The sequence below is a fragment of the Rhodamnia argentea genome, chromosome 2 (genome assembly GCF_020921035.1).
Source record: "Rhodamnia argentea isolate NSW1041297 chromosome 2, ASM2092103v1, whole genome shotgun sequence".
Lineage (NCBI taxonomy): Eukaryota > Viridiplantae > Streptophyta > Magnoliopsida > Myrtales > Myrtaceae > Rhodamnia > Rhodamnia argentea.
In genome coordinates, this window is record NC_063151.1 from 7,708,155 (window position 1) to 7,723,800 (window position 15,646).

Consider the following 15,646-nt stretch of genomic DNA (forward strand, 5'->3'; position numbering starts at 1 on the left):
CCGAGTTTATGAGCAAGCGATGGTGAATTACGAGTCCCAAAAGTGGATGAGCAATTGGAGGTGAGCATTGGAAGCCAAATCCAAACAAAGGCGATTGGGCTTCCCTCCACCACACGTCCGTTGTGTGTTTCTCAGTTTTCTTCCTTCATTATCATCCATGTCTCCGAAAGGAAAAACGAAAAAACGTTGGCAAAAAAATTGATGAAATCGTTCCTGGTTTTCTTCGAGAATGGAACGATGACCAGGAAAAATTTGAAATGAAAGGAATCCAGTCTGAGCTTTTGTTTTAGAGATTGTCTTGCACGTACTGATGCTTATGTGGATAAGAATTCATGAGAGGGTCTGATAATTTGGCGTAATATCCTCATAAAACTGGAGGCAATAGTTTATGTTATAATGGGTTTGGTTCAACTTTGGAAATGAGCTTTTGGAGAATGCAAATATTTTTAGCTTAAGAGGCTTTGGGAAAATGCAAATGGCTTTTGGAAAAAAAAAAACGCTTTCAAAAACAACTTTGGACTAACTAATGTTTGACAAAACAAATTTACAAAGAGACATTCTACTATATTTATTTTTAAATAAAAATAATTAAAAAAATCCAAATCCTAGGGTTATAGCCATCGGTGAGCCGGATCTAGCGCCGCGATCGTGGGTCGAGGCCGCTAGGGGTCGAGTGAACCCCGACAAGGGCCGCCTAGGATCGCGCAACCACCGACGGACATCGCTTGGGCTCCACCTGGGGTAATAGGTTGATTATTAAAATTAGCAAGGAAAAGTACTAAAATCATGTTAAACCTATTGCATTGGTACTAATATAGTCCTAAATGTTTTAAGAGACAAATTTAGTTATAAACATATTGCATTGATATTAATTGAGTTCATTTGACCATAGGCGAGGGTCGGCATAGTCTCTTGCCTACCCTCGAAAAAAACAAAAAATAGAATAGAGAAGAGAGAAACCAAAAAATTATAAAGCAAAATCAAAATGCTATTAAGAAAATCCATGTCGACGCCAACATTCATATCAGCTATTTTTGGTCAAAATTGGTTGGATGGACTCGGTTGATACCGATGCAAAAAGTTTAGAACTAAATGATCAAATTAAAAGATTGTCCTAAATGGCCTTCATCACTAAGGACCTGTGTGTGTACACTATCAAAGCCACATTAGAAGTCATGACCACTTGCACGCTAAAATGCGTGAGCCACACACATATTTAATTATTCCATTACTCCTTCTCACTCTTAATCGAGAAAACATTTAATTAAAGAGGCAAATGAGGCTTAAAAAATTTGAACTCAAGACTCCTATTCTAATGACATGTGAGATTTTGGAGTACCATTGTCAATTGGAATGGGTTCCAAAGAAGTTTCGGGGTAAAGCTACTCTTAATCCTATTCAAAAGATATTCTATTTTTTTTAGACCAACCACACGAGGGGTTTGGAAAGATTTGAACTCGGGATCTCCAACTCTAATATCATGTGAGATATTGGGGGACCACTGCTAACTATTCTAAGAGCTTGAGCTTTTATATGAATGCGTGATTTAATATTTAATTTTTTTTTCTTTTTGCCTTTAACTTAGGGTAAAAGAGGCACGAAAAAATCACCATAATGGATTCCAATGGCATTTCGGGGTAAAGCTACTCCTAATCCTAATCGTAAGACCACATTAAAAGTCATGATCATTCGCACGTTGAAATGCGTAAACCACACGAATATTTAATGGACACTTAGTCGTGGAAATATTTAATTAGAGAGGTAAATGGGGTCTGAAAAGATTTGAACTCATGACTTCCTCCTCTAATACCTTGTGAAATTTTAGGGGATCACTACCAACTATTCTAAGAGCTTAAGATTTTAGATGAAGGCATAGTTTAATATTTAATTAATTTTTTCTTTTTTCCCTTGACTTAGGGTAAAAAAGACACGGAAAAATCACCTGAATGAGTTCCAAAGGTGTTTTGGGGTAAAGCTACTCCTAACCCTAATTGTTAAAGATTCTATCTTTTTAAGACAAGACCACGTTAGAAGGAACGACCACTCATATAGTGAAATGCATGAACCACACGAATATTTAATTACTCCATTGCTCATTCTCACGCTTAGTCGTGAAAATAGTTAATTAGAGAGGCAAATGGGGCTTGAAAAAATTTAAACTTAAGACCTCATGCTTTGATACAATGTGAGATTTTGAGGGACATTCAATGATTTTTTTTTACTTTTTGTCTTTGACTTAGGGTAAAAGAGACACAGAAAAATCACTTGAACGGGTTCCAAAGGCATTTCGGGGTAAAGCTACTCCTAATCCTACTCATTAGAGATTCTATCTTTTTCAAACAAGACCACATTAGAAGTCACGACCACTCGCATGCTGAAATGCGTGAGCCACACGAGTTTTTAATTATTCCATTGCTCCTTCTCACACTTAGTCGTGGAAATATTTAATTAGTGAGGTAAATGGGTTTTTGAAAAGTTTGAACTCAAGACCTTTTGCTCTAATGCCATATAAGATTTTGGGGAATCAATACCAACTGTTCTAAGAGCTTAAACTTTTAGATGAATGTGCAATTTAGCATTTAATCATTTTCTTCTTTCTTGCCTTTGACTTAGGGCAAAAGAGACACGAAAAAATCACCTAAATGGGTTCCAAAAGCGTTTTTAGGGGTAAAGCTACTCCTAATCCTAATCATTAGAGATTTTATCTTTTTCAAACAATACCACATTAGAAGTCACGACCACTCACACACTGAAATGCTTGAGCCACACGAATATTTAATTATTTCATTACTCCTTGTCACACTTAGCCGTGGAAATAATTAATTATCGAGGCAAATGGGACTTGAAAAGATTTGAACTCAAGATTTCCTACTCTGATACTATGTGATATTTTGAAGGAACACCGCAAACTGTTCAAAAAACTTAAGCTTTTAGATTAATGAGTAATCTAATATTTCATTATTTTTATTTTTATTTTCCATTGACTTAGGGCAAAAGAGAGATGGAAAAGTCACTCGAATGGGTTCCAAAGGCGTTTTGGGGTAAAGCTACTCATAATTCTAATCTCTAGAGTTTCTATCTTTTTCTAACAAGACCACATTAGAAGTCACGATTACTTGCACACTAAAATGTGTGAGCCACACGAATATTGAATCATTCCATTGCTATTTCTCATGCTTAGTCGTGGAAAAGTTTAATTAGAGAGGGAAATGGTGCTTGAAAAGGTTCAAATTCAAGACCTTCTACTCGATACCATGTAAGATTTTAGGGTATCACTACCAACTATTCTATAAAGGCTAGATTTAATATTTAATTATTCTATCGGTGGAACCGCATAAGCAATTACGCACTGAAAAAACCACTCAAATTCATGAAGTTACCAATGTAGATTTTTTTATTTTTTTTGTATTAGAATCGAAGTGACTTTAAGGATATTTTAGTAAATTTCAAGTGGACATCAAATTTAAAAGTTTTTGTTATAATAATACAAATATCCGTGGGGAAAACTAATATTAAAACACAAATAATCCTATCTGTCTAATTTCTATGGAACCTAAAAAATAAAATGCAAGAATCCTTTCGGAGAAGCTTTTTTAGTTCTTTCAAGAAATTCTTTTTGATGATGAACCTCTTTTGACAGCAGACAAACTTGGATGATAATGTGTGGAAAACATAATTTTCTTCTTTTGATTTTGTTCCACAGAAGAGCCCTCTTTCATTAACTCATGGAAAAATTTCAAACAAGGGCCTAAAGTACTCTCAGTTTTTTTAAATAAGGGCTTGAAATGGCATAATAATTTCAAATAAAGGCTTAAAGTGGCCATGGAGTCTCAAAAAAGTGTCTGATCCAAAGGATATTTTCGTCATTTCTACTTTTTGATTTTTTGACTTTTTTTCCTTTTTTTTCCTTTTTAAAAATTAAAAATAAATTGAAAAATTGAAAAAAAAGAGCTAATACAAGAGGGAGGGTTCTCTTGCTCCATCGCCGAGGCGCCAGCGACCCTGTCGGCCTTGAGATTAGGCCTTTTTTTGAGACTTCATTGCCACTTCAAGTCTTTATTTGACACAAAATTCACTTCATGCCTTTATTTGATAAAATAATGATATTTCAGGTTCTTTATTTGAAACAAAGTTTACTTCAATCCCTTATTTGAGAAAATGAAGGCACTTAAAGTCTTTAGTTGTATTTTCCCCTTTAACTCATTAACAGAGATAGATGAATGTCTTAAGGGTGGCTTGGAAAGCCACTGCCCACGCCTATATCCATACCTGTTTTAAAAAAGACCTGCCATCAAGCTAAAGACGTGTGAAGGTAAGAAAATATTAGCAAGTACCCAAAAAAATATATGTACCTTTGCTTTGCAAATGTCATTCACACATCTATAATTAGGACCCTACGTAAATCAAATCGCCCCTCCTTGCAAACTCAATCTAACATCTTATTTAGAATTCAAGTGTTTTTCTTTTCTTTTTTCCGTTGGTTTGAGCGTTTTGAGTGAGCGGGGAATTTAGGATTTCCGGATGGATTTTTTTTTAAAATGCATTTAGGTAAATAGGGATACATGAGTAATGTGAAGATGCAAAGCGGTCTCCAAAGTTAATGTTCAAGTATGAATTCGATATTTTTAAAGAGAAGAGCTATGTAATTGGTCAAGGCGAGGTATGTTATCGGTATTTACTTGTTCATTGTGACACGGATTCATAAAATGATATGATGGATTCTTTGTTATTGCGAAACAGACTTTGCCGAGGATGTAAGAAGTCCTCTTACTTATGGGAACCGAATCTCTAGGAAAAGATTATGCAAACAAGATTTATTAGATATATCCTCAAAATTTGATCTCGGCCCGGTATAGCAGGAGGAAGCATGTCATGTGAGGGATATGCATCGTGGCAATAACAACATGATGTTCCATGTGTAATGAATCTCATTTTACTTGATGGCCTAATGTGTATACACCTCACTTTTCGATTGCTAGCCTACGGTACACGGCATTGTTACACGTCGTGTCCGTCACAAAAAATGCCTTCTCCGGCGGGAAGGCTCGGCTTGCCATTTTCATTTTTGTCTCGGTTTTGTTTTGTTTTGTTTTGTTTTGTTTTTTTTTGTCTGTTCATATCTGTGAGCCCGACGCAGCCGAATAACGGGCCGAAATTACAAACAAGCCCATGAGGCCCATGACTGCTCCGCTAGTGCCTGCCAGGTTTAGGACTGGCCCATCTCCCCGGCCCAAAATTTTGAGTTGCGGAAGGGAAAAGAAGAGAAAAATATTGTGGGTGGTTTGACCTTTGAAGGGTCTGGCTGTCATCTCCGAGCGCGTTCGTCGCAACCTACGTGTATTTGTTCCTACATGTGCAGTCTTCATTTTCAAAATGAGAGCGAGGAGGAGAAGAAGACATATCCCCATCGGCTTCGGAAATCTAATCTTGGGACACGATCGGGAGATAAATAAACTTGGGGCGGGCGTATGAACAAAAACATATTATTCGAACCTCAATTAAGTTGGCAAAAGCTCGTGTAAAGAAAGAAAGAAGGATATCAAATAGCGCCACAGTTACGTGGAGCAGTTGGGAGCGTGTTTTAAACCGCTTAAAGGATAAAGAGAGCAATTATTAAAGAAGATCCGAAAATTTCGATATAAGGTGCACGCGAAGAAACCGCAAGAGACGATTTCACCGTATACTAGTTTATAAATAGTCGGAGACTACTCTTTGTAAAGGGACCAATTAATCAACAATCAAACACTTATCTTTTGCTCCGCAATTTATCTTACCAAGCATTTACTTTATCGCACTTTACTTTATCGTCTTGTTTATTGTTTTGCTATTTATTTACTTTCTCGGAGTCGCTACAAGAGCCCGTTTAAAAAATTAAATCCAAAAGCTCGATGCTTCTAGGTGAAAGATCTTTCATCGCAGCGAAGACATTTTTTTTTATAAATTTGATTGGAGTCACGTGATGTTTCCATTGTTCGAGACAATTTTCTCCTATCTTATAATGCTATTCGGCCCAATCTCGTCGGGACGGGCCCGTGACCGCCGGAGCTGCGACCGAGCCTAGTATATTCGATAAGTCCTAATTTATGGTATGCAATAGACATCTCCAATCAAAACTATGGACAAGGCAACTTGGTGGCGGAGAAAATTCAACGTAAAGTAGTTGAACGATCTTTCATAACATGATGCTTATCCAACCAAATAACAATTAAGAATAAAAGCAGGCATCATCTATCATTAGGAAACTTCCTTAACCGCTAATCCTTTCCTCATTTGGCAACTGACAAAGATGGTCATTCTCAGAGCACAACACATACATAAAATATAAGGTAAGTCTTGTACTTTTGGGTTAATACTACGAAAAATCCCAAACTAGTACATCTATGATAAATTTACCCCAAATTATTTTTTTGACAAAAAAAACCTCAAATTGGTACACTTATAATAAATTTACCCATCGTTAGTTTTCGTTAAATCTAACCGTCAAATTGCTAAATTGGATGGCACGTGTCGGTTCATAGGTATACCAATTTGGAATTTTTACCCTATATTTATCATATGTTTATCAATTTAGGATTTTTCGTAGTATTAATCTAATTTAATGGAGGGTAAATTTGTCACAAGTGTATCGGTTTGAGATTTTTCTTGGCAAAAAAATAAAAAATTTATGGTAACTTTGTCACAAAAGTACCAGTTTAGAGTTTTTGGTGATTAAAAAAATAATTTAGAGTAAATTTATCACAGGTGTACCAATTTGGAGTTTTTCGTGATTAAAAAAATAATTTGGGGTAAATTTGTCACATGCATACTAGTTTAGGGTCCGTGATACTAACCCTATACTTTTTGAAGTTTCCTAGGTCTTTTATGCTGTTTCCATAAATAGCACAACACATGTTAGGACCATAAAAACCTGGCAAATCTTTATCTTAAGGTCGGTAAAAAAATATAACGAATTTGCCATTTTTGACGCATTGGTGAATCTATGTTTAGTTTGGTCCTGTCCGAATCGTTGTCCGTATAGAAAATCGAACAACAAAATGGCCAAAAAAAAAAAAAGGGGGGAAAAAAAGATGATACCAGAGAAAGATGATTCGGTTAAGAAAGAGGGGTACAAAGGAAAAGAAAAGGATTTTGCTTTTATCTATTGTTCAAAGAGTTATAGCGACATTGAAAATTCTTGCAAAAGTAACACAAATAATTCCTAAACTTTGGCTCAATATGTAGCATCGTCCACAAACTTTTAATTTGTTCAATATGATCTTTGAACTTTAGTTTAATGTGTATTATGATCAATAATCTTGCTATTTGTTCCCTAGAAATTTTGGTATATGTCCAATCCGGTCCTTAGATTGTATAAAAATGTTTAATATTGTCCTTGAACTTGAATTAATACAAGAATAATATTAGATATTTCATATAGTATTGTGATTATATTGAAAATTTATTAAAATTTCGAGGATCACGTTGAAAAAATTAAAAGTTTAAAAACGATATTGTATATTAAGTTAAAGTACATGGATTATATTATTTCAAAATTCTTTTAGTTATTTTTTTTTTTTGGAGAAACTCAAGTGTTGTTGTAGGGTATGAAATATCAAAATTGTTATCTTATCCATTTAGATATTCGAAAGCTTTGGTAATCATCATATTAACGGTTGGTAAGGCTTCTAATGAGCTCGATTTATTCCATAAAATTATATGGAAGTAAATTTGTCAAAGACGCGTGACGTTTTCAACAAGATAAAATGTTATGTCGAAACGTAATAAAAGGACTGGCTTAACGCTTTAAAAATACATATGCTAATTAAAGAATGCAACTAACCTTTTTTCGTAACGGACTATTAAGCCGATATCTCGTTCAATTGTTTAGACTCCATTTAAACGCAGTTTTCAAAAATCGGTTAACTTGCTCATCGGAAAAATTGCCCATTTCCTCAATTAGTAAGATATATTTCAAATCTTCTTTGCATCGGTTGCTCGTATTATTGGAAAAGCTTGCATTTGAAAATCGAAATGCTGGTGTAAATCCAATATTTTTTTTAAATTAGCTTTCTGGCTTCGTAGAGGATCATGATGGAGTTACGATAGTTTTACAAGGATGCTCGAAATGACGAGGAAAAACAAACCAATCGTTTATAAGAAGATGACGGCAATCCTAGTCACGGCCGCGTGGGATATTTACCCCCGCCTCAAGCCTGGAAGACGAGGAGAGGAAGACCACTGTTTCGTCTCTCTTTCGAAGGCGAGAGCTGTCTCGACGAGACGGAGGCGAGGACGACGAGACGCGGGACGGGGATTGCCGAGAGCGATGCGAACGCGATCGTGGCCGCGATCGGCGATTAGAGCGAGTGGCCTGCGCAGGGCGCCGCCGTGCAATGCGCGTTCGAGGGCGGAGGCAGACGGAGAAGGTCGTTGATGGCCTTGCACCACCACCGGTTGCAGATGAGCTGGCAACCGAGCCTGCTGAGTCTCAGGCGGAAAACCGGACCTCCTCTCGGCCTCAGGAACCTCGGCAACTCCTGCTACCTCAACAGCGTCCTTCAGTGCCTCACTTACACCCCACCTCTCGCCAATTTTTGCCTCAGGAACCTCCACTCCTCTCTATGTTCGTTCCTTCCCTTTCGCTCGCGCCATCTGTTTGGATTTTGTTCAGCTGTTCGTTCGACTGACTCTGTTCTTTAGCTAATTTAACGAACTCTGGCATTCCCGGCGTTAGGATTGGAATTTTGTCGCGCTTTTTGGTCGTTTTCGTCTTTTGCCCTAGGACGTAACAAATTTTGATTTTGGGGAATTTCGATTTTTCAGGCGATTCGAGTGCGGATGTGGGGAAGAAGCGAGATTGTCCCTTCTGTATACTAGAGAAGCGGATAGCGCGATCTCTGAGAGCAGATCACCCACAAGATGCACCGGCGAAGATCCAGAGTTGCTTGCGCCTGTATGCCGAGCACTTTCGGTGTGGTCTCCAGGAGGACGCGCACGAGTTCCTCCGTTACGTGATCGATGCTTGCCACAACACCTGTCTCCGACTCAAGAAGCTGCTGCTGCAGCAGCAACACAATGGCACCGAGGCACCCAACTGTGGTGATACCATTGTTAAGGAGATTTTTGGCGGCGCGCTGCAGAGTCAGGTTAAGTGTTTGTCTTGTGGAGCAGAATCCAACAAGGTCGATGATATTATGGATATTAGTCTAGATGTCTTGCAAAGTAGTTCAATACACGAAGCTTTGCACAAATTTTTCCAGCCGGAAGTTTTGGATGGGAACAATAAGTACAAGTGTGAGAAGTAAGTGATTTGATTTTTGAATTTACCTCAATGAACTTCACTTCACTTCTGTATTCTAAATCATATAATTGTGCTTGTTCAGTTGCAAGAAATTGGTTGTGGCTAGGAAGCAAATGTCGGTCTTTCAAGCACCTAATGTTCTTGTAATCCAGTTTAAGGTATGTTGTTGCTTAAACTGTGCATGTTTACTGTTGTTAATTGTGTCGTCAATGAAGTTGTATGGTGGCTTAAGTAGTTATTGTCATCTATTTGATTTGCAAAGAGGTTCGAAGGTCTATATGGTGGGAAGATTGATAAGGCTATTACGTTCGAAGAAGTTTTGGTGCTGTCAAGCTTCATGTGCAAAGAAAGCCAGGTATGTCGACATTGGCCTCTTGGGGTCTCCTGTTGATATCTTTGACAGTATTTGTCTTCTGATTTGGTTTTTGTACTTTTCTTTTTTTATCTGTTTCTGTGATCTGTAGTATTTGTCTTGCATTACTGGAGCCACTGATAGAGTAAAAGAAATTGAAGTTGACTAATGGGTTATTTTCTTGGCTACGGCTTTAACAATAGAAATTGTGTGGAATTTAATCTCCACAGTTCACGCACAGATAGATATTTGTGCCACAGGCATTGTTTCAGGTATATCTTGTATGTTCAACAAAAAAGACGAAGATTTTTAGGTAAATGCGATTAAATTTTTGACAATCTGTTTGCTTCCATCTAACCAGAAATTTTAATTTAATCAACTTAAAAATATTTTGAGGGCTATATGGGAAGATAATGATATCCTTATTTAGTGTTAGAGGTACTCTCTAGTTGAGTTGTTGCTCCTATCAAGATTGAGAAAATGCTACGTTATGTATCTTGATAGGGGTTAAGATATCTGTTAGAGGACCAATGATTGGATGGACAAATCACTATGACATAACATATGGATTGCTCAGAAAAAATAGCATTTATGGGTTGATGCTGTATCTATATTAAATGATTTATGTGATTCATGAGCACGTACTAGAGTCTCTGTTTTTTTAGGGAAGCAATTAGGGAACTTGTTCTCGCCCCAAGTAATTTGCAAGAAAGAGGGGAGGTGTTGGTCAATGAATGCTTTCTTGGCAAAAGAAAGGTGGAGGCTGTGAGATATCTTTTCCTTCATTATCCTCGGACAAGAATGTTTTGATCTTACGGGCAGCCTCTTATGCTTGCGTGGGGCATCTTGATTTATAGGGGGATCTATTAGAGAAGAATTATGGGGTTGGCAGGTCCTTGCCTTGTCTTAAGGAAAGAATAGTGTTTGAGGTCTCTCTCTGTTTTTTGGTTGATTGGAAAGAGCGGAACAAGAGGACCTCTGAAAGAGAGGAGAAAACTGTTTTTGTTACTATTGTGGATTGGGTGAAAGTCTTGCACTTATCTTATAGTGTAGACTTACATGTGGATGTAAATGTTATGATTGATGTTGTAAATGTCGGTCCCTGTAACCGAGCTCTATTTGGTTCCAGAGTTCTTTCTGTATGCGGGTTTGCATCCCCTTGGTGCTCTATAGTAGTTTCTCTTTACTTAGAAAAGAAATTGGATCGATTCATGAGAAATGAGAATTCTCAAGGTCTGCATGGATGCTGTTTCCTCATTGTGATGGTTTCATTTGAGAAGTATCGGCATATGACTTTCTCCTGGTTGTTACTTGTAAATTGTGCTCTGGAATAGCTTCGTTTACTTTCTTCTCTGGTGTGGTTACAGTGTGCATTTTATCTTCTTCAATTACTTGCCTTTCAACACGTGATGACTGGGATTTTGTGCAGGATACGTCACCGGAGTATAATCTTTTCGGTACTATTGTACATGCAGGCTGCTCACCAGACTCAGGACACTATTATGCTTATATAAAGGTCTGCCTCATGAATCCTTTTCGTCCTTTTACGACTATTATTTGTAGACTTTCAACCGTTCACTATCGACTATATGGAAACAGGACGCATCGGGCCGGTGGTATTGCTGTAACGATGCATATGTTTCTCTGGCCACTTTGGATGAGGTCTTATCAGAAAAGGTCTATATCCTGTTTTTCTCTCGCACCAAACAAAGGTCAACATCTGCCAATGCAGCTTCTGCTGCCAATGGAGTAAAATCTCGTGATCTCAATGGCACTAAAGCATCTAAGAAGCAGGCTTCTGCTCTTCCCCCAAAACCTACACAATTAAAACCACTCGCTGAAAATTCTTCATGGAAGGGTGTGTCCGCCTCATCCAATGGTGATAAAGTATCGTCTGGCGCGCGGATGAAGTTCAGCATTGCTGGAAATATTGGTTCCAAAAGAGGTCCTGCAGTTAGCAATGGAAAGGTGCATGCACTTAACAATCAATTTGGGGAAAATAATGGGGACATAAAAGGGCCAGTTCCTGTTAACAAGTGCGACAAAGATCTTTCAACTTCAATAAACAGGAACGGTACTGACAAAGAGAATATGAACTCCTCCAATGGGACCCAAGTAATCGCGCATTCTAATCATAACAATCTGAAGGTTGGTGATCTTAATGGCGACAAGAGCCAAGTTCGTTCTTCCCCCAATGGAAATGGTACTGTTGGTACTGCTGGCCCCTGTTCAGTTAAATCACATCTCCATGAGAGGGATGGTAGAACACACATCTTAGGAAAAGGGAGAGGCTTTGACCAGCATGAATTGCAAAATGGTTGTTCTAATCACCCCTCTGATGTATCAAGGTCCAAGAGAAAGCTGCAGGACGATTCCTGCATATTGCTGGCACAGGATGCTCAATCTCGGGCCAAAGTTGAAGAGCTGAAAGAAATGTATGTTCGAATCTATTCAAGTCATTTTGTCATTTATGATTGGTTTTGTGCAATCATAATTAATGATGGGTCAAATTAGCTAATTTCAGTTTCTTTTTCCTCCCAATGCTTATGTATAAAACGTGCTATTGTTTGTTGTGATTCTGGTCTCAAGCATTTCTCGTGATGTTCCTTTATGTTTCCATATGTGTGGTAGACTAAGGATCACGGGGATTTACTTTCATAGACAACTCTTTTGGTTACCAAGGTTTACTTTTGTTTAAGGGACACATTGTCATTGCTCTTTCTCTCACAACTCTGTTGATGGGCTTTTCTGTTGGTGTTTTGGGGCCAAAACTTGTCTCTATATTTGTTTACATTTATTAAATTATCTTAACTGTCTTGCAAATTCTCCTAGATAATTTCTACTGTTTGGTGGTAGAGTCTGCTCCCAAATTTGGCTCCCACTCATTTTTTGTTTATTTTTTCTTGTATAATCAGACTCAAGAATGAAGCTTCCTCTGTATTGCAATCATGTGGCTGGGCGGATGATGTTTATACTTTCATGTGCACGAATAAAAGAATGTGCATGAGCAAAGCAGACGATAGTTCGCTAAATTTTGACCAATTGAGGTGAGTTCTCTTCCTCCCCTTCTTCGATATGGGGAAACTTACTTTTCTCCATGGAATGCGTGGGTATAGAACTTATTTGAAGTTACATTCATGTACATCTTTTGGAAATAAGATAATCACCTTCCGTATCATTTTTATTTTCTTGTGTGTGGGGGATACTTCCAATAGAAGGCAAACTCCTATTTCGCTGATTCTGAAGTTTCACCTGTCACAACACATTGACTTTTTTACTAGTGTCTGTTAAACAGTCATCAATATCATTGAAACTTTGATACTGAAGGTTATGTTTTGCTCCAATGGATATTGATTGGGTGAATGTTTTCCATTTGATGCATGATTCCGATGGTTATTATCCTTTTTCATATAGAGAGAGACACTATCTTGTCCATGCCATTGGGAGAGTGATTGAAGATTTTCTTGTCCAAAAAGCGCATCGCTTATGCTGAATTTCTTAGTCCAGCACCCAATTTTGATGTAAACGGAACTTTATTCCCAAACGACACACAAGAAAAGTGAAATCAGTATGAGACTCTGACATTCTGACTTCATGATGATGATTTAGGACGATGGATCGTTAGTAGTGAGCCCAATTTGATTGAAAACTTTAGGAGAAGTATTAAGGATGTATAACTCAAAACAATTAATTTTCTTTAGGCATCACAAGTAGGTTCCTAATGGATCACACAGCAGGAGAATTACATCACACAATTTAATAATAAAGACTTGCTAAATTCAATAAGTCAAACTCTGCAGAGAAAACAGAATTACAATGAAAATAAGTAAACTAATAAAAGAATCACTAAAAACTAAAACGGAATTCCTTCAATCTGTTTTAGATTTGTATACGGGTTTTGCACCCCCTGGGTGCCCTTTAGTAATATATCTTTATATATGACTAAAAATCTGTTTTTGATTGTTACAGTGCTCCACATTGCTTCTTTGTAGTGTTTTATTTGTGCCTTTTATGCTTGTAGTCTCCCACCTAATGGTTTATTTCTAGTATTGTTTATGGTCCATTTAATTGTTTGTTTCACATGTGGATTTCTGTTTGTTTAATTCCTTGTTTGTCAATATCGTGCGCTATTCTTAATTCAGTTTGCGTATGAGAGCAGCATTAAGGCATCCTAAATCACCTGTTTATTCGGTTTTACTGGGCCTTATACGTGTACAGTCTCCTTCCAGCTAGTACTTTCAATTCTTTTTGTTGAACTTTCTGGTATTGATCATTGTCACACAGGAAGCAGTTAATCGCGGATGCCAAACCAACCTTTATCTCACAAATTCCAGAATCGTTGAAAGAGAAATTAATTGGACATCTCCAATCATTTAGCCAGGAAAAAGGATCATAGTTATGCTTTGATCCATGCGGTATATGACATTAGAAGGCGGTTTTACGTCACACAGGATTATGCACAAACTGGGAGCTGTTATGACCTGAGAAGATTGGTGTAGTTTGTACTGTTATGTTCATGGAAAGCGATGGCCTCACAGTTTTCTGCCAGTGGGCCTCCCTCTATAAACCGGATGGTAATGTGTTCCCATTCATGTGGTTACGGGTTGTTACTATACTAGACCATTTTTTCATAGCTAGTGCAGGCAAACAGATAAAGTCACATTCAGTTGATACCTGCCTATGGCGACATCTGTTGTTTTGGTTGGTGAAGGAACAGTTAATCTGCAAAATAGAAGCTGAGTCAGATTGGACAAATTTTTGCTTTCTGGATATTTGCGATGGTAGTGAGAGAGGTTGGAATTCTATTCATCCTGTACAATAGGCTTTTTGACCGTAAACAGTCCTCATTTTGTGGATGCTTAACAATTTTTCCATTAAAATGTGGCCGGCCCCCTACCTTGAGGATAATGTTCTGCTGACCTTCCCATTCTGAGTAAATTGTTGGTAGACTCTCCCCTCTTGTGGAAGTAGTTTCTTTTGTTACAGTACAGTAATTCTAAGATGTTGCATTCGAGGTTTTATGTGCTTGTGCAGGTGCGTCTGCAAGGGTTGTACCAGTACTATTGTTTGGGATGACTATTGCTGGAAAAACACACTGATTAGTTATTAAAGCTGGTTTATGTTTGTCTCTAGATTTTGATTTTGTGACATAGGTGCTCTGTAACTGCTATATGTCGGTTGGACAACGGATTTACCTAGGCATTGTGAAATTGTTTCTCGATGAACTACTGAGCAATTTGGATGTATCTCCCCCGAATACCATTAGATGGACAAGCAAACGGTCCATCTAGTAAGGTAATACTGTTTTCTTTTTTGCAGTAGAGTTTTGGTGGTGACTATTTCTTGTTTGTAGCTACTTTTTTTTTTTTTTAACTTATTTTGTACTATTGCTGTTTTTCTATGAAGTACACTTCACAAGACTTTGTTTTCAATTTAATTTGTCAGGAGTAACTTTTCTTATAAGAATGACTATTTTTTTGAATCCCCTGTTCTCTAGCTAGCATTTTTGGTTTCATGTGGTGTTTCTTCGGAATGTTTGAAGAACTTCTTCTTCCGGTTTCCATTGTCAATGAAAACAGGATATTGCTTGGAAAATGGGGCATTTGGCGAATCGATGATGGGTTCTTGCCACTGAAAGGTTTTGGGAATGGAACTAGTTTTGCAGGATTCTGGAACGAGCTTGAGTTAAACGACCGATAGTGGATGCCATCCAGTTCCTAAGCACCTCATTGCACAGTCCCTAAGCAGTTTTGTCTGAAAACTTCCTGCTTACTGCTGAAGATATATATATCAGTGGGAAAGTTATCGCCAGAATCAACATAAGGATGTTAAAGAGGGTTAAAAGAGTTTACGTGGGGATAGAGGGGAGTTCGTGCTTGTGTCCGTAGGGTGATAATATGTTATGAGGCTCATATGTTCCCAAAAATTTGGAAAATGTCAGCTACAAAGAGCTAAAAAACTCTCCGATGCAAAAAGGCAGTATTAATTCGAACGCAAGAACAATGGTTGTTAAG

At 37.7% G+C, this 15,646-nt stretch overlaps 1 protein-coding gene across 1 annotated transcript; it reads left to right on the forward strand.

The window, feature by feature from the left end:
- The first annotated feature begins 8,182 nt into the window (after window positions 1-8,182).
- Window positions 8,183-14,620, forward strand: LOC115756473 (ubiquitin carboxyl-terminal hydrolase 25). The gene is made up of 8 exons (XM_030696275.2): window positions 8,183-8,602; window positions 8,803-9,280; window positions 9,363-9,438; window positions 9,543-9,635; window positions 11,062-11,148; window positions 11,232-12,067; window positions 12,548-12,679; window positions 13,917-14,620. The coding sequence occupies exons 1-8, from the start codon at window positions 8,413-8,415 to the stop codon at window positions 14,026-14,028; spliced, it is 2,004 nt and encodes a 667-aa protein (XP_030552135.2). The 5' UTR covers window positions 8,183-8,412; the 3' UTR covers window positions 14,029-14,620.
- The last annotated feature ends 1,026 nt before the right edge of the window (window positions 14,621-15,646 follow it).